Here is an 18038-nt window from a genome sequence, read left to right as displayed (position 1 = left end):
TGTACGCAAGCATGTTATTATGACGGCTGCTAAGTTTCATAAGGATTGGGTGAATACTTCAAAAGTTATAGGCCTTAAAGTCATATGAAATGTTTCCATGTCACCTGTAGCGCCCCCCTGTTGACGTAATGTCACGCAACTTGATGGGCATCTACACAATATGTTACAGATTGTGTATGCCAAATTTCATGGAGTTAGCTGTTGCAGTTTTTGAAATATTGAAATGTTGATTTAGTAGCGCCCCCTAGAGACCAAGGGTCACAGAAGTTGGGGTGCTTGTACAGAATCATGTTATTGTCAATGATATGAAGTTTGATTAAGTTTGGGTATATACTTCACAGAATATTAGCTTTGGAGTTAGACTGTTGCAGCCATAAAAATGAATTAGCCATTAACTTTCTAATCAATAATCCTGCTAAAGTTCTTTTGAGAACTTTTTATTATCTTTGTCCATAAATGATACATGCCAAGTTTGGTGAGAATTGGATGAACGGGCTAGGAGGAGTTGATGTTGCTTTGAGGTGCAATTTCAAAATGGCTTCGTCCATTAGAACCAGGGCTATGTAAGGAATCAGAGGGATAAAGAATTTATTTTGTTTCTAGGGCACACGGTTCTCTAGATATGAGGTAAAACGTAAATTGACTTATTATAGCGCCATCTAGCAGCATGCATGCGTATTGACACTTTGGCAAAGTGACATGCTAGGACTTCTACCAAGTTACCAGGTTTGATGCCTTTCCCCCTTGCAGTTTGTCCTGGGCAGACACTTTAGTTACGCAGAAAAAGAGAAATCATTATAAGAATAAAAATCACGACAAAATCAATAGGGATCCTGCAACTTCGTTTGCATGGACCCCTAAATAAAGATTCTCTGTAAGCAACACATGTAGGTTTATAAGAAAAAAAGAAAATGAAGTGTCTGAGAGTAAAATAAACAATACTTCGTGGCTCACTGGGATTTCTTGTTTGCATGGAAAAATAAAATAAACTCTAGAGAAACGAGGCGAGAGCGTAAATAACCTTCACCCACCTTAAATCCCAGCAGACGTATACCTGTTCAGGTGAGTCAACTGGGTGCATCCCTGTTGCTAGGTGATGATTAGTGACATCAGCATAACTGCAGTGCACCCTACTCCCTGCCTGCTCTCTTTAGATGTAAAAACACTCGACAACATGTATGGTTAGTCTTCAGTTAAGAGTCCTGTGGATGCACAGAGTTAATTCAAACTATGTCTAAGCGAGAATGTGCAAATCCAAACGGGCTTTGGGAAAATATTGACTAGCTTTTTTTTTTTTTTTTCTTCTTGTTACCTTTGGACTTACAAACAAGAACGGGAGTCGTTCTGTGCCTGTCGGTGCGACATGTCTGCTGTGGGATAACCAGAGATGCTTGGTAACAGCTGTTAAGTTGGAGATTCAGTCATCAGTGAGGCCCTAATGGACGCTAAGATGATTTCTCAAGGAACAAGGAATCCGGAGTAATGCAATGGCGCTCGGGCACGGCTCAAAGAAGTCAATTTCATGTGAGCAGGAGGTCACACCTGCCTCTCTGAGCAATGGGGTCAGTAATACTGAAAACACTGGTAAAGTGGCTGCGTGCGTAGCCTGATATTTTCCACTCATTACACTGAGATTCCTGTTTGTGAAACCTGTGTTTAACACAATGATATTTACAGATATTTTTTAAACGTGGGCTAGTGGAGGCTCTTGTTGTGGTTTTACATGCTATTGCTGTGATTATAAAATCTGTACTAGTAGATTCATATGGCTCTGGTTTCATGACAGCACTGAGCTTCCTGCACTTTAAAGCCCTTCCTGCCATACGTTTCTGACTTGATTCCATCTGTTTCCAAATGTCTCACCATTCGATATGCAAGAACATTATGCAGGCTTGCATTATGTAGAAAAAAATTCGATGAATTACCATTGTTTTTTTAAGAAGAAAAAAGTTTAAAAAGGAGTGCATGGAGGAAGAAGTAAAGACAGCTTATGCAGACCTCTTCAGGCCACTCCAGTGACTCCTACTAAGCACACCAGAATCTCCTAAAACGCTGTTCATGATGATGTTTTGGGGAATCCAATGGCAAAGAGAAGCGCGTTTGCAATGAGGTAATGTTTCTGTTTGTGCTTTTTTTAACTGCCAATTGGGTATCAATAAAGTTATTCACATTAGCTCCGCTGATGTGCTTTGCAGGGACCAAGCAGGGATTGATTTTGCAACTATCCGGTGTGAAGAACAGTGGCAATGACTAATCTATATGTGTTTCAACGCCGACAACACCCATTGAGCCCACACTGGGACACTAATTGCAGAGATACATTGGAAGAGTTGTATTCATTTAAATATTTGGCTTTATTTTCACCCATAAAAAATATATCATTGATTAATTGATTAATTATTGTTTGAACTTTGAAATTAATTCACGCGTGCAGTGATTTTGCAGATTTAAAATGATTCCAGCAGCTGCAGTAATTCTGGTGCAATTTTCGAGTCCTCTACATATAAACAATGATAGGAAAAGGAGAATGTAAGCTATTGGAATAAGAATATAACTAAATTAAACTAAGGGGGGATGTCAGGACCCCTTTAGTCAAAGAATCTTGTTGCATTTGCATTAAATTTCTTATTAGCATGGATCTGTTCTGGGAAGTATACCTGCCCTTCACAATGTGCTTATGTGGAAAGCCTAAGACCCGGGTACAGAACAGAGAGGCGCCAGAGTATTGACATTATGCAGGCTTGCATTATGTAGAAAATAATGATGGACGGACGCAGCATAAAACGAGGAGCTAGGGTGGAAGTGGGTCGCAAAAGGGCTTGCTGGGGGGAAAAAAAAGCAAGAGAAAGCAATTCACTTCTTCGGAAACAGCGCGCTGCCTCCACGTTCACACCAAGCCAAACAAGAAAACATGAGGGATAAACGTTCACACTTTCACAACAACGACCGAGGTGTGAACGCACCCTAAATAAGCTCTTTGGATGGGAGGTGAAAGCTGAGCTGGCTAATGGCTGGTTGTAGATTAACCATCGGCTGATGAGCTGAGCTCGACTCCATGGCTACGCTTGAAACCCTAACATCTGAACCATACTTGTCATATTGGATGTTAGGTTAGCTACATCGAGAAGAGAAGAGACGCTTCACTTCTCAGCGCTGTTTTCTCCGTAACCATGGGCAACGTGAGATCGCTGCCATATAAAACGTTCAAACTGGCCGCACTCTGCAGGCTCTGTGGTGGCGTCGGCCATCCTGTGTGGAATGGTCTGGAGCAGTGGCATCGCAGAGAGGGAAAGGAAGAAGCTGGAAAAGATCATCAGGAAGTCCAGCTCTGTCCTGGGCTGCCCCTTGGACTCGGTGGGGGAGGTGGGTGATGGGGGAGTTCTGGCTGAACTGTCCTCCATGCTGGATGATGAGTCTGGGCCCCCCTCCATGGTGACCTGACGGGACTGAGGAGCAGCTTCAGTGACAGACTGCTTCACCCTCGATGTGTGAAGGAAAGATACAGAAGGTCTTTCCTTCCTGCTGCTGTTAGGCTCCATGGCGAGCACTCCTAATATGTGAAATATTGTTACACTTTATGGTGTAATAACACCAGTCTGTGCAATATGTCTATTATCTGTTCTATCTCTGTCATTTCTGTATGCTGTTGCAAACTGCAATTTCCCCATTGTGGGACTATTAAAGGTTTTCTTATTCTTATTCTTATTATTCTTATTACACGTTGTTGCCATGTGAAGATAGATTAGGGTTAGGGTTTCTTAAACACAGGGTTTCTTAAACACAGCCCCAAATAACTCATAGCAGCACAATGACACACATTTATGTTTTTAATATTACAGAAGCTCCTTGTTGGGCAAGCCCACTTTCGGGTACTTTTCTAAAGGTCACAGCTTTTTTTTGTTTGTTTGTTGGTTTTGTTTTGCAGGTAGAGGTTGTGACCCAAGCTGTGTCTCCACCAGCCAGGAAGACTCGGCCCTCCAAGTGTCTCCTTGCCCTCCTCATCAGCCTCATCATCATCCTTATAGCTGCAGGAGCCACATTGGCGTGGTACTTCCTGGGTGAGCTTTTTCTTCTAGCCACTATGAGGTTTTATTGGATGGATTGCCATAACAACAGGTCGAGATGTCAATGTTTCCCTCAGGATGCTCCTAGAGTCATCACCATATCAGTTTTTTTAAAGTCTTTTTGAGGTTTTATGACTAAATATCTCCAAATCTAACGTCACCTCAGACTGCCTTGTGATTGCTGCCAATTTAGCAAGCATGCTAACACAGAACTTCTAGTCTCTGCAGACTCTTGTTAATCTGCGCTGTGTGTATGTCTTTCTACCTTCCTCTGCAACAGAGTACAGAGTTTGGGTGCTAGAGCCTCGTGTCCAGCAGCAGTACACGGCCTACATATCCATCCTCAACAAGAACTTTTCTCCTGATCTGTCCTCTCACAACAGTCCTGCGTTCAAGAAGGAAGCCAAGGGAGTACAGAACATGGTGAGCAGGGAATAAGAACTCCTCTGATACTTTATGTAGCTGTGCACTAAAATAACTTTATTCAGCCTCACACAGCCCCTGGTGGTCTGTTTTTCCTGGAATTTTTTTCAGTGCATTTAAAGATAGACACAAGAAAACAAGGTCCCCCTAAAACAGTTGTGACTCATCAGAGAATAGACATGGGCCTTTTGAGTGTGTCCTGTGGTGTCTGGCAACACAATGTTGTTAGTGGGGGCCTTTGGTTCCTATGGGTTGTGGATCATCCCACAGATACTTGATCAATTTGGGATCTAGTGAATTTGGAGGCCAGGTCAACACCTTGTGCTGCTGGGGATGGCTGTTGCCATCAAGGAGTGTCATTTCTATGGGGTGGGGGTACCTGGTCTGGTCTAGGTGGGTGCTACATGTCTAAGTAACATCCACACCAATGCCAGATCCAAAAGTTTCCCAGCAGAACATTGTATTGTCACAAGATGGTCAATGTTATTCACGTCTCCTGTCAGTGGTTTTAATGTTGTGGCTGATCGGTGTACACTGTGGGTGGATAGAACAAACGAGTAGGTAACATCCAGAGGAAATCACCTGCATGTACATATCTTGTCCTTCAGTTATGACTAACATCTATCATGATGAATGTTTTCTGTCTCTTTTTTCTGTCTCTCAGGTAGAGACAATTATGAGACGCTCCAGTCTTTCTCGATACTTCAACTACACCACTGTGTTCGCCTTTGGGTATGTGGATCAATCAAGTACAGTACACTAATAATAACTGAGATGGGCGTGACAGAGCTTACATGCGCTGCATGTGCAACACTGCTAACGCAATAGCTAAGGGTGTTTAAGACATCTGTTGCTGGTTAATATGCTTTAATTCAAGCACCCTTCTAAGTGATCAGCCTCTGTTACAGGTGCCGAATGTTAAATGTGATTGTCAACCTCTGCGCATTCAGTGGGTTAGGTTTTGTGGTTGAGCGTGTGACTGCAGCTAAAAAAATCCCCGGTACGAATGTGGCCCACCCCTACACTGCTGTTGTTCTCAGGTTCTGACATGAAACTGGATGATTCAAAAGGTCTGTTTCAGAGTTTTGCTTCGTACGTGTTTAGAGTTTGGGGATTAAATTTGTCATCCACAGCATCACTGATCATAAAAGCAGTGACGACTTTACATCGTAGCTTGCTGTCAACAAAACAACAGTCTCGGCTGATTGGTTGATCTTTAGTTCACCTCAGCTCTGAGTCTAATTACGCCCATATAATATTGAAATATCATAAAATGAGGGCAGGAGGCTAAGGAGGAGGAGGAGGGGCTGTTTGGAGAGAGAGTGTGCATGAAGGTGGTGCTCACAATCATATAACAATGTTCTAATTTTTATATATTTCTTTTTCTGTGGTCAGATGACATAAATAATACGAAATGTTGATTGCCAATGTTGGTTTGCATGTTAAAAATACATGCAAACCAACAGTCACGTATATTTTACGTGCAAAAAAAAAAAAAAAGTGGAAAAATGCTGTAACCCATGTTAACAATTGACTTTGAAAGGTCCACGATGATTTCAACCTGTCAGTGGGGTGCTGTGTTTCGTCACACATTTGAATGCGTAGTGTCTCTTTAACTCCTGCATGCAATGTGCAGCGTTGGGTGCAGGCTGGAATCAGAAACTAGGCCGCTGCAGTGAGGCCCGTAGCCTCAGTTAACGGGGTGTCCGCTCAACCCGGCGAGAGGGAAAGGGGGCGCCCCCAGTGTGCAGCTTTCAAGGCTCCCTCGTGGGTTTCATTTTCTTTTCAACGTTGTGGTCTCCCACAAGGTGTTACTCACAGAAGTGGTTGCCTTTTCTCATTGCCATAGTGTAATGTCAATCTTACTGTGTGTCACCCACCGTGGACTCATATTATAGTCTAATCAAGTTGATTATCACAATACTAAACAGGTCTGGATTTATTTGCTTTAAAAGTTACATCGGACTCAGAATTGAGTTGCAGAAATGCATGAAAATGTGTTCTGCAAACATCCTTGTGAATGCGTGGGTGAATGGCACGGCTTGTTTTCTGCAGGGAAGGGAGTGTTGTGGCTCACTTCTGGACAGTGCTGTCTGTACCCAGCAGCCACGATGGGAGAGTCACACTGGAGAAGGTCACCAGCAGCCTGGAGAAGGGCCTGAGGGCGTACAGCAGCGGGTCAAAGGAGGAAGAAACGGCCAGCTTCGATGGATACCTCTTCCACATCCCTACGCTGTCTGTCAGTGGTGAGTGCAAAAGCGGAGGAAGGAGCTCGAGAGTGTGTCTGCACAACGGCAACAACAACAGTACGAGGAAAGATAAGAAAGATATGGTTCAGTTTCAGTTTTAATCTCTGTCTTTTTACTTTGCTCCCAACAGAAACCGACTCCAAAGTTATAGAACTGTTGAAAGCCTCGTTTGGTATCACATTTTATCTTCATTTGCTTATTCATAATTTAATGATTTCTATTAATCTTTTTATTAATCTGCCCATTTTCACTGCTGAATTAATAAGCATGCAGCGCGGCACAGTTTGTCTGCCTCAACAAAATTTTTGATGTGTGAAAAATAACAATCATCAGAAAGCACAGCAGGCTTATGCTTTTCATCATTACATGACACATTACATAGTAATTCCAATGTGAAAAGATCCATAACGAGCTGATAAGATCTCACCACTGTTTAGTATGAAACTTTTAAGAGCTGCAAGAATGACTTTCAGAATTTGACTGACAGTCCACTGGGATTTTTATGACATTTCAAAATGTGATATCGGTCATGTGGGATGTTTATTAAAGTTTCATTTTAGGCAATCAGTGAATGCACCTTTAACACAAACCAGAGAAACGGTTTTGGGGAAGAAGATCAAAGCAAAGCACGAGAGAGCTAACAACATTAGCTTAACCTATAGCCTAATGCTAATCACATCTTGGATCAAAGTCAGTGGATGTGTTAGCCCTAAACAAGTTTTTTTTGTCGAACATTACCTCTGACCACACAAAATAATTAATCCTAATGCTTGGATTTGGGAGGAATGCAAGAGGTTTGCAGGAAGTAGGCTAGGTTACGATAGTTTGCCAGGTACGCTATAGTTCCTAGCTTACATTAGAGGTAATTAAACCTTTGCCCTTGCGTGTTTAGTCATGGATAAGTTAATAAAATATATACAGACAGTATATATTATTCATTATTTTTATTACGACGCTCCCTTATGTTCCCCACCATTAGCTTGCTAAATTGTTAGCCTCAGTAGCTTCTAGGCGCTAATTGTCGCCTAGCAGCCTTCATTCTTTGGTCACAACTTACAGCAGACGTTACCGCTTGAAGTATTTTGCGTCTACGGGACGACATCCCATGTAGGAACAGCAAGCTTATGTGTTCAGTCGGAAATATTCAAGACATAGGCTATCGCAGACTTTCCTGTGAACATGGTAAACACAGCTTCATTTGAAGGCAGCACGGGTTTCATCCAACACATTATCTCCTCATGTAAAATCAAACTTTATGATCAAAACGCTTCACGATCTCATCAGTTATGGATAAACTGTAGAAAACCCACAAAATCTCTAACTCTCATTTTTGGCTCCTTTGCCCCGAAAGACTGTTATCGCTATCAGAAGGTGGTGTCCAGCAGCCCCGTGGCTCTCCGTGGCCCCGACACGCAGCGCTCTTCCTGCCTGTGGCACCTCCAGGCTGCCCCAGGGTCCCAGCTGGAGCTGCACATGGAGTGGCTGCTGCCAGAGTGCCGTGACAGGCTGGTGGTGTACAACTCCCTCACCCCCACCGACAACCACCTCATCACATCGTGAGTTCAAGAACACATATATTCTTCAAAGTGCTGTAAATAACAAATCAAATCAGTAAGAAGCTTAACCCAAGAAATCGAGAGCGTGCTGTGGATCAGTTACTTCGGTCTCATCGCATAATCCCAGACGGACTCTGTGATATTGGGATCAGGGCTCTGTGGGGGCCACGCCATCTGTCGTATTTGGAAACAATCAGATTCCTCCCTGACAGTACTGTGTCAGATGAACATTGAAGAAACTGAAGCTTCCTGGAAAGGGCTACGATACTTTATGTCAGGGCCTCATTTGTGAGGAGCAGGAATGCATGTCTACTGTATTTATGTGCATTCATAAGAAAAACATTCACTCCCTCTGGCTGCATCTCTGTGTCTCTTTTTCCAGTGTGTACGGCTGCAGCAGACATGAGCATGCCGTGCGTGTCCTCTCATCGGGAGAGTGGATGACAGTGGTTTGGAAACAGGGTCTTTACAATTACAAGGACCCATTTTCTTTAGCAGCACAGGCTTGGGACCGCCAGGGTAAGACCTGTACAGATTTAGAAACGCACCCACACACTGTGAGTTTAATGGCAGCCCAGTCAAATTAGAAAGGCTTTTTCTATAGTTAGATTTAGAAAGGAAATACTAAAAGACCAAAGCAATGCAAGTAGCTGTATGATGCTGGATTTGGTGCTTCACATGAATGAGTATGACTTGTGAAAGTAGTATACGTGAAAACACTGACCAGCTGGTTAGGCTACAGGTTCAGGGAATCACCAAAGATTCAGCTTCAGGCACAACATACACCAATCAGCCACAACATTAAAACCACTGACAGGAGAAGTAAATAACATGACCATCTTGTGACGATTCAGTGTTCTGCTGGGAAACTTTAGGACCTGGCATTCATTCATGTGGATGTTACTTAGACATGTAGCACCCACCTAGACCAGACCAGGCAAACCAACCCCACATCCCCAGCAGGATGCACAGGCGCACACATAAAGCTGGTTTAGGAACAACTCAGAAAAACATGAAGAACAAAAGCAGGACTAACAGACTGCTCAACAGTTTTCTCTCACAAGCTGTTAGACCGTTGAACTGCTGAACCGGCCCCGGGAAGGGCACCGTGCACCTTGTACTTTGCACTTATTTTAACTTTAACTGAGTCTTTTACTTATTTGCTAAGTCTGCACAGATCTCAGAGAGTAAACACAATTTCATTCTGCCTGCATTACAGTTGTATGTATGTCAAAATGACAATAAAGCTTGATTATTGATTTGATTATAAACCCTTTTTCCGCCAACAACCTAGATCAGGTTCAGATTGAGCACTATGAACAAAAAGAACCTGAAAGTCTCTTTTAAAACCGAAAATTTGTTGGTTTTCCTTCACTTGCATTGTAAAATAGATCCGTCTACAGGCTCGAAAGAGAGGATGAAGTGCTCCATCGATTCTGCTCAGATACTAAGCTTCCAAGAATCCTCACTGAGCTAATTTGGAGGAAGAGTTCACCTCCAAGTAATTGTGCAGTGAGTTCTTTAAAACAGCTGAACCCCACGGCAGTTACACCCAGCAGGATGCAGCCTGACACAAAAAACGGTTTAGAAACAACTAAAAAAAAAAAAAATCATGAAGAACAGCACAAGGTGTTGACCTGGCCTCCACATTCACTAGATCAAAACTGATCAAGTATCTGCGGGGTGCTCATACACAATATCAGGAAGGAGAATGAATTTGGATTGTGGATACATTTTCTTTTTTGTTTTTTCTCCGTCCTTCTCAGACTGTAATTCCACTATAGAGCTGAAGGCAGTGTCAGGGGTTCAGGGGACTCTAAGGACACCTTTCTTTCCCAGCTACTACCCTCCAAACACCAACTGCACCTGGACTTTTACTGTAAGTCCCTCATCTGTACATAGGTTTTTTTTTTAAGTGACGGTACATTAATCACATGTTTAAAGGACATTGCGTGTGTTTCCGTTTTAGATGCCCGATGCAGGGACGGGCTTGTCTCTGGAGTTTGAGGGCTACGAGCTGAGCAGAGCCAGTTACAACCAGGCCTGCACCCAGGGACAGTGGATCATCCAGAACCGCAGGTAGACTAGTCTAGCTGATCTGCCATCAAACCGTTACTCTTTAATATCCTCATATCTCTCAAGGCTCACATGCAGAAACTACAGATGAGAGTTCAGCTGTTCAGTTTTTTTCCACTTATTACACAATGTAATCTACTTTGCGGGTAGAGCAGCGCAAAACGAATGTGGCTTATGTGGAACTCTGCCTCTGTGTAGTGCACAGGTGCGGAGTCTATTTTAGTCTGAGCCCTGCTTCTTCTTTTTCTCCCTTGCATTCGTGCAGCGTACCACATACAGGTGGCAGCGGCACAAATGTTTGTAAAAGAACAAAGCAGAGAGAGCAAAAAAAAATTGACATCAGTTAAAGTATTTATTTGTAAGGGCCACCTGTGTACAGCAGCTAGGTGTCTGACAGGAAAAATACAACGCAAAAATGAACCAAAACTAGCGAGGTAAACTGTTTATATCACCACAGTTGTTTTCTACGCTGGACAGCAGGGGGCAGTATTGTGCCACACGACCAAAAAACCTTCACCTGTGAGCCCATTTCTGGTTCAATACAAGCATTTCACATATCTGTTTATATTCATTCTGGCAAATCTTGTGCTTGCTAATCAGCATTCACCCAAGAAATGTTTGTTTTTTTGCACCGTAGTACAAGCTTATTGTCGCAGGCTTAAGGGCACCATTGCCATTCAAAGAGTGCTTCCTCTGCTATACCCTTCTTCTTCTTCCACCGAAGTGAAGCATGACTGCAATTTCTACTGAATTTAGTCACCTCTCTCGTTTCTCAGACTGTGCGGTACAAGAGGTTTGCAGCCCTACGTCGAGCGCCTCTCCCTGCTCTCTACCACGGTGACTGTTGTCATGACGTCCGAGGTGTCGCTCACGGGGCCGGGCCTCCAGCTGCACTACAGCATCTTCAACCTGTCAGATCGTGAGTTGTCGATGCACGTCGGGAAATCTGGATAAATGAGCAATAAAGAATGTTTCTGCCGTGCTTGTGAATGAATTGTGTTCATCTGTGTGCCGAACAGCCTGCCCGGGCCAGTTCCTGTGCACCGTTAACGGCCTCTGTGTTCCCGTCTGCGACGGAATCAAGGACTGTCCCAACGGACTTGACGAGAGGAACTGTGGTACATGCTTCACGGCAGTCACTCCCTGTCTGCACACATATTTTATTGTTTCCTGCTACCACCAGAAATTAGAGGAGAAATAAATTCTCAAATATTAAATGCGACACACGAAGGCCGCAAATCCCAGTGCAGCGAGACACTGCTGAATTTACTGCTTGTCAGAGACTACACAACTTGTGAGGCCACTCGGGACACTTTAGGACAGGGGTGTCAAACTCATTTTAGTTAGGGGGGCCACATACAGCCCAATTTGATCTCAAGCGGGCCGGACCAGTAAGATAACAGAATGATAACCTATAAGTAACGTCAACTCCAGACTTCTTCCATTTGAGAAGAACAAGTAAATCAGGAGAATGTTTACAATTTATAAACTATCCTTTAAATAAATATTAAAATAAATGCAATTTGCGCACATTGCTGTCTGCTGTTTAGTCCTGGGTCCCAGCGTTGTGTTCTGTCCACTTCTCTTTCTAAATCAGTGGACAAATTAAGAACAGCAGTTATTTTTATTGAAAAATTGCAGTCTTCTATGTCATTTTCGCTCTTTGCACATTGATACAGCAGGCCAGATTAGACCCCCCTGGAGGGCTGCTTTTGGCCTGCGGGCCATATGTTTGACGCCTGTGCTTTAGGAGATCTGAGGCTGCCACATTTACTGCATAGCTGCTGGCAGGAGCGTCAAAGCAAAACAACTATAATGTGAGCCCTGTCAGTGTTTGCTGCTAATGAAAGTTGGCATCAAATCCAAGCGAGATGTTGATCTAATTTGATGGTTCTTTCTAAATCCTATGAATTCACTTGGACAGAAGGGTTACGGTCCGGGTTAGGGGCACAGGTATCCACTAACTAGAGGCTATCTCAAAATGCAATTTGCAGCTTAAATAAGAAGTACAACAGTCCTCCGAGCATCTTCATGTCACAAAGTGATGAACTTCTGTCTTTCTGTTTTCATGTGAACAAAAACGCATGCTGGTACTAGTATCTCCTTGTGTGTGTGTTTCAGTGTGTGCGGCACAGTTCAAGTGTCCAGAGGACAGTCAGTGTGTGGACTACTACAAAGTGTGCGACCAACACCCAGACTGCCCCGAAGCCACAGACGAGATGAACTGCACCGAGGGTAACAAACTCACACCCACGAGTAAACACATATTCACACGTACAGGAGCGCCACAGCCTCTGGCGGCAGGTAGTCTGAGAAATAGCTGAGCTCTCTCTGACTCAAATGTGTTGTTTTGGTCTCGGAGCTTATTCTACTGGAACTTTCTGTTTAAGTTCAGATGAGCGAGATTACATAAGAAAATCTGCTAAATCGGGTACAAGTACAACAGAGAGAAGCAAGACAAAGCATTCATGTCCGCCTATGTGCGTGTTCAGGTGTGCAGTGCACAGATATGACCTACGTTTGCGCCGATGGCACTTGTCTGAAGAAGCCGAACCCGGAGTGCGACTCTGTCACCGACTGCCCTGATGCCTCAGACGAGAAACAATGTGGTGAGAAGATAAACTACTTTCATTCTTGATACATGAACTTTCAAATCAGAATCGCTCTGAACTGGTTTCACAAGATTGTTTTAAGCCAACATGAAAGTGAAGTCAAATCGAATAACAAATCAGTTTTTCTTTCCTTTATGTTTTTCTTGTTGTCGTTGTCAAAAGAATTACAATATATTTACTGGATGTAAACATAATTTTAAGTAATCCTCAAGAAGTTTATTTGCGGCTTATCTACACCGATCAACCATAGCATTATGACCACTGACAGGTGAAGTGGGCGTTTTCATGGAAACTGTTAGTGGGTGGGATATATTATGCAGCAAGTATTAAAGGGGAACCACCGTTATTTGCAACCTGGACCTTATTTCTGGCATAAAATACGATCATTTACTCACCCATATAACTTTGGTGTTATTTGGAGTCGTTAGGGAGATATTTAGATCCGCGTATATGCATATAGTGGGAGTGAATGGGGCACCGAAACACAGCCTCTAAATAACGCATTATCTGCCCTGAAACTTGTTCATTTCACCAATATTTTATTATGGTTCGCTAGTGCTATTCCCCGTTGAGTCCGGAGTTACCTGTCCTGGTGTGTGCTGGCAAAACCTAGTCAGATGGTCATTATGATGTGGCTGATCGGTGTATATGCATTACGACTGTAAATCTACCTTTTTTTTTATTTTTTTGCATTTTGTCTTCAGACTGCGGCCTGAGGCAGTTCTCCAGCCGCATCGTTGGGGGTACCGATGCCTCAGAGGGCGAGTGGCCGTGGCAGGCCAGCCTGCAGGTGCGGGGCACCCACATCTGCGGGGGTGCGCTAATTTCCAACCAGTGGGTGGTGTCTGCTGCCCACTGTTTCTATGATGACCGGTAAGTGCAGGAAACCAGGATGACTTGAAACTTGACACACTCTGTTGGGGAAAGATTTAAATCTTTTCGGTCTAATCATCGAATCCGATGACTCCTTTTCACATCTCAGGAATTTTCAGTCTCTTATGTTTTGCTGAGTACTTTTTCCTCCAAACATCCTTTATGTTCAGTCCTGCAGTTGTGCTTCTTCTTCTGGCATCTGAGCAGTCCAAGGTTTAGCTGTGACAGCCCGTCTGACTCAGAGCCAGAGTATTTACGTATTTATATATTCTGTGTCTCTTTCAAACCCAGCATCAGCCACCTGGACTGGGGCCAAAACTATAGCTGCAACATCCTGTAGAGGATTAACAGTTCTTCTCTACTTTGTTTTCCTGCATGCTGCTTAAAAGCTTTTGCAGCCTTCAGTGAGTCTTGGCATTTCAGTGGATGGGGAAGATTAAAAAAAAACAAAAACAAACAGCTGCTCAAATATTTGTTGGCATAAGTCACAAATGGCGAACGCTTATGGGTATCATATGTTATTTTAAATAGCACCAGGACAAGAAAAAAAACTATTCTACTTCTGCCCCTGCTGCAGCCTCTACTCCCCCTCGGTGTGGACGGTCTACCTGGGTAAACTAATGCTCAACCGCAGCAGCCCCGTAGAGGAAGTGGCCCGGGTTCAGCGCATCCATCTTCACCAGTACTACGACGACGAGTCCCACGACTACGACCTGGCCCTGTTGAAGCTGGACCGCCCCGCCGCGGCGCTGCTGGCCGGACACGCCCGGCCCGCGTGCCTGCCGCCTCCCACCCACCAGCTGGAGCCGGGCCTGCTGTGCTGGGTCACCGGCTGGGGGGCGCTCCGGGAGGGAGGTGAGCAGGGAGAGAGGGTGGAGTGGAGAGCGGATGAAAACAAAATTACCTTAATTAGCCAAGATTAGATTGTGCCATTACACATGACCCCTTGAAATTAAGCCATGCTTGATAACAGGCTTTATGCTTTACTGTGTAATTTGACCTCTCAAATAACTTCCAGATTGCTTTATTTAAGTAACTGGTCTTTCAAAACATTCAAATTTCAAACCTGTCCAATAAAACTTTAAATTAAACCATTTGCATCAAGGATTTCTCAGGCCAAGGTTTTTTGTTGTTGTTGTCTTGCATTGCAGAAAATTTCCATTTAACCACAGGCCTATGTATGGATAGACAGCATCTTTTATAAATGGACATTCAACAGTGCAGTTTTGCAAACCATTTTAAAGTGCAGTTTTATTTGCTGCTTTTCACCTGACAGTTTATATTAAAGCGAAATAGCCATTTTACTCCTACGAGAGGACGAGCGTTAAAACTTTTTTCCCCCCACCGGCTCATGCATTATTCAGTCTCGTGCATTATTTTCCTCAGGAAGCGGTCGAGTGCTCTTTAAAATACACTTTGTCAGTCACGCCTCAAAACAGTGCGCACGAGTGTTTGTGGTGGGTGGGTGGGCGGTGTATGATAACTGAGCAAACACACATGCGGTTAGCCCGTGAAAATTAAAGAGGCAGGAGGAGGAGATGGAGTCGGTGCGGGTGGAAGTGGTTGCCCGTGTCACTTTGAACCCAAATGAGGAGGTGATGGCCTGAAGGAGAGGTGGAAACGATGGTGGAAATTATTTTCTGGTCCGCCAACTCTCATGAGGGTTCGGATGAATGCATGACTTAACTCTGGTTACGCTACCGTACTTATTATGAGATAGTTTCCTTTCACAGTAAAGATGAAAACATTGTTAGTGTTCCTGTTTGTGCACTCAGACGACAACAAAGCCGTTAGCCACATCGCTGTGTCAAAAATATATAGAAGTGAGCACAGTCCAGTTGGTTCCTCACAGGGAGGCGCTGTAGAGTCGTATGTCCTGAGTGACAAATGACCTCCTCAACCTGTCCGTTGTGCAGGACAGAGGCAGCAGCCTGTCAGAGAACGAGCTTCTCTGCCTGACTTTGGTGTCGTGTAGACGGTGGTGGACATTGTTCATGATACTCTGGAGTTTGTTCAAGGTCCTTACATCTGCCACTGATGTCAGGGACTCCAGCTTCTTAGTGCTGCCTCCCCAGCACACCACAGCGTAGAAGAGGACACTGGCAACAATAGTCTCCTAGAACATGTAGAGCAGCTTCCGGCAGATGTTAAACGACCTTAGCCTCCTGAGGAAATAGACTCTGACCTTTTTTGTATACTGAGTCCGTGTTAGCCAACATGTTTGTGATCTAGATGTAGACCCAGGTACTGGTCTGAACCACCTTTACACACTCCCTGTTGATGGTTACAGGCTCCAGGTGGGGCCTGGACCTCCGGAAATCCACTACCATCTCCTTGGTTTTATCTGAGATGAGTTGAAGTTGTTCACCAGATTCTTCTTCTTCCCGCTCCTGTCCATCCCTGATACGGCCCACAACTGCAACGTTGTCTGAGAACTTCTGCATACGACATGACTCTGTGTTGCACTTGAAGTCCGAGGTTTAGTCTCCAACGCTATTGTCCTCTGAATTCCTCCAGGAAAGGCCAGCAACGTACTTCAGAAGGTGGACGTCCGCCTGGTCAGCGAGGAAGCCTGTGTTCGTTCCTACGGCCACACGGTCTCTCCCAGAATGCTTTGCGCTGGGTATCGCAGTGGAGAGAAGGATGCCTGTCAGGTACGGAGATGCACTTTCTTAGGAGAGGCTCAGTTTGTTTCTCAGTCATAGTGGTGATCATAATGTTGTGGCTGATCTGTGTTTGTTGGGTATAATTATCGAGGCATGATGTATTAAGTCTCTCTCTTTCTTCATCTGGATTTATATTAGCCCAAAGGCAAAAAGTGGGAGTGTAGATTTCATAAAAAATAAATAAAATAAAAAAAAACAACTGCTGAATATCTTTGAATTTAAGTTGGTCATATGAGTAGCATCTAAGCACCGAGTGTCGTCATAATCACCAACAATAATCACAAGCATCGTTATTCGTCGTAATGACATTATTCTCTTACATTTGTGCCTCCGTCAGGGAGACTCCGGCGGCCCCCTGGTCTGCCAGGAGCCGTCGGGTCGCTGGTTCCTGGCCGGGGTGGTGAGCTGGGGCAAAGGCTGCGGGCGTCCCGACTACTACGGCGTCTACACTCGCGTCACCAGACTCACCGACTGGATCAAGCAGGTCATCAGCAGCCGCTGAGCCACCGAAGATCTTCCTCATCCTTGCATCTTCCGTGCAAATTAAAACATCAGCCACACCATGTGAGGTGTTGGTAAACTACTTGAGGTTGCTTCTCATCCACACAGCACAGTGGGAAAATGTGAACGGCTTTATTCTGAATTCATTACAAAGCTAACGATTATGAACCATTTTATGTGACAGAGCTGATATTTTAAAGTGTTTATAAAATGCATCTTGCAAACAGTGAAAAGACAAAGCCAAAACAGCAAAGATAAAATAGTAAAAATTATAATAGGACTCCAGCTGATGAAGTTCTGGATCATTTACTGTCATGCAGGCTGAATCTTTTATAGCTGAAAGATATTAAACTTTCGTGTAACAGCATTTATTTTTCTGTTTTTTTTTGTAATAAACTGTTTGTTTGCATGTCTGGCTGAGAGTGAATATGAAACACAGCCAGTCTGTGAGGCTGTATCACATCAGCGCTTAGAGCCAAATGCTGTCGTCACCATGCCAACACGTTCAAAGCTATAATGTCAACATAAACCAGTGTAATAATAATAATAATACATTTTATTTGTGGGCGCCTTTCAAAGCACTCTAGGTCACCTTACATAAAACAGCACTGCATGAAACATAAGAATAAAACCTACATAATAAAGCATATACTTGCAAAGAAACGAGATGAAAGGGAAAACAGGTTAAATTTAAATAAACTATTTTAAAAAAGATTTGAGTCTGGATTTAAAGCGTGTCAGAGAGTCTATGTATCGAATGTCAGGTGGGAGATTGTTCCAAAACCCACGGTGGACAGTCGGACAGGTGGTGCAATGAGAAGGCCCGAGGAGGATCTGAGAGTACGGGAAGGTGTGTATAACTGGAGACGTTCAGACAGATATGATGGAGACTCTGAAGGTAAGCGGCAGGATCTTGTACGTGTCAGTACCGAATTTTATTGGAGGTCAGTGGAGCTGCTGAAGAACTGGGGTGATGTGGTCCATAGAGGGGAGTTTGGGTGATGATGTTTACCACATT

The 18038-nt window shown here is 43.9% G+C and overlaps 1 protein-coding gene across 1 annotated transcript; it reads left to right on the top strand.

The window, feature by feature from the left end:
- The first annotated feature begins 47 nt into the window (after positions 1 to 47).
- tmprss6 (transmembrane serine protease 6) lies at positions 48 to 17668 on the top strand. Its single transcript, XM_084556008.1, has 18 exons — positions 48 to 1566; positions 3930 to 4058; positions 4345 to 4487; positions 5152 to 5219; positions 6543 to 6733; positions 6867 to 6908; positions 8088 to 8292; positions 8675 to 8811; positions 10059 to 10171; positions 10262 to 10371; positions 11145 to 11287; positions 11388 to 11486; positions 12490 to 12603; positions 12861 to 12977; positions 13685 to 13853; positions 14431 to 14708; positions 16371 to 16507; positions 16857 to 17668. The coding sequence occupies exons 1-18, from the start codon at positions 1488 to 1490 to the stop codon at positions 17019 to 17021; spliced, it is 2439 nt and encodes an 812-aa protein (XP_084412134.1). The 5' UTR covers positions 48 to 1487; the 3' UTR covers positions 17022 to 17668.
- Positions 17669 to 18038: the final 370 nt, after the last annotated feature.

The sequence above is a fragment of the Chelon labrosus genome (genome assembly GCF_963514085.1).
Source record: "Chelon labrosus genome assembly, chromosome: 2".
NCBI classification, from domain to species: Eukaryota; Metazoa; Chordata; class Actinopteri; order Mugiliformes; family Mugilidae; genus Chelon; species Chelon labrosus.
This window is presented reverse-complemented; position numbering and strand designations above follow the sequence as displayed.

What these genes read in the sequence shown, in the direction of transcription:
- tmprss6 (XM_084556008.1), top strand. Translation starts at nt 1,488, where the DNA reads ATGGCGCTCGGGCACGGCTCAAAGAAGTCAATTTCATGTGAGCAGGAG. An exon ending in ATTGGCGTGGTACTTCCTGG is followed by an intron (nt 4,059 to 4,344) that starts GTGAGCTTTTTC and finishes CCTCTGCAACAG; the next exon opens with AGTACAGAGTTTGGGTGCTA. An exon ending in CGAGATGAACTGCACCGAGG is followed by an intron (nt 12,604 to 12,860) that starts GTAACAAACTCA and finishes GTGCGTGTTCAG; the next exon opens with GTGTGCAGTGCACAGATATG.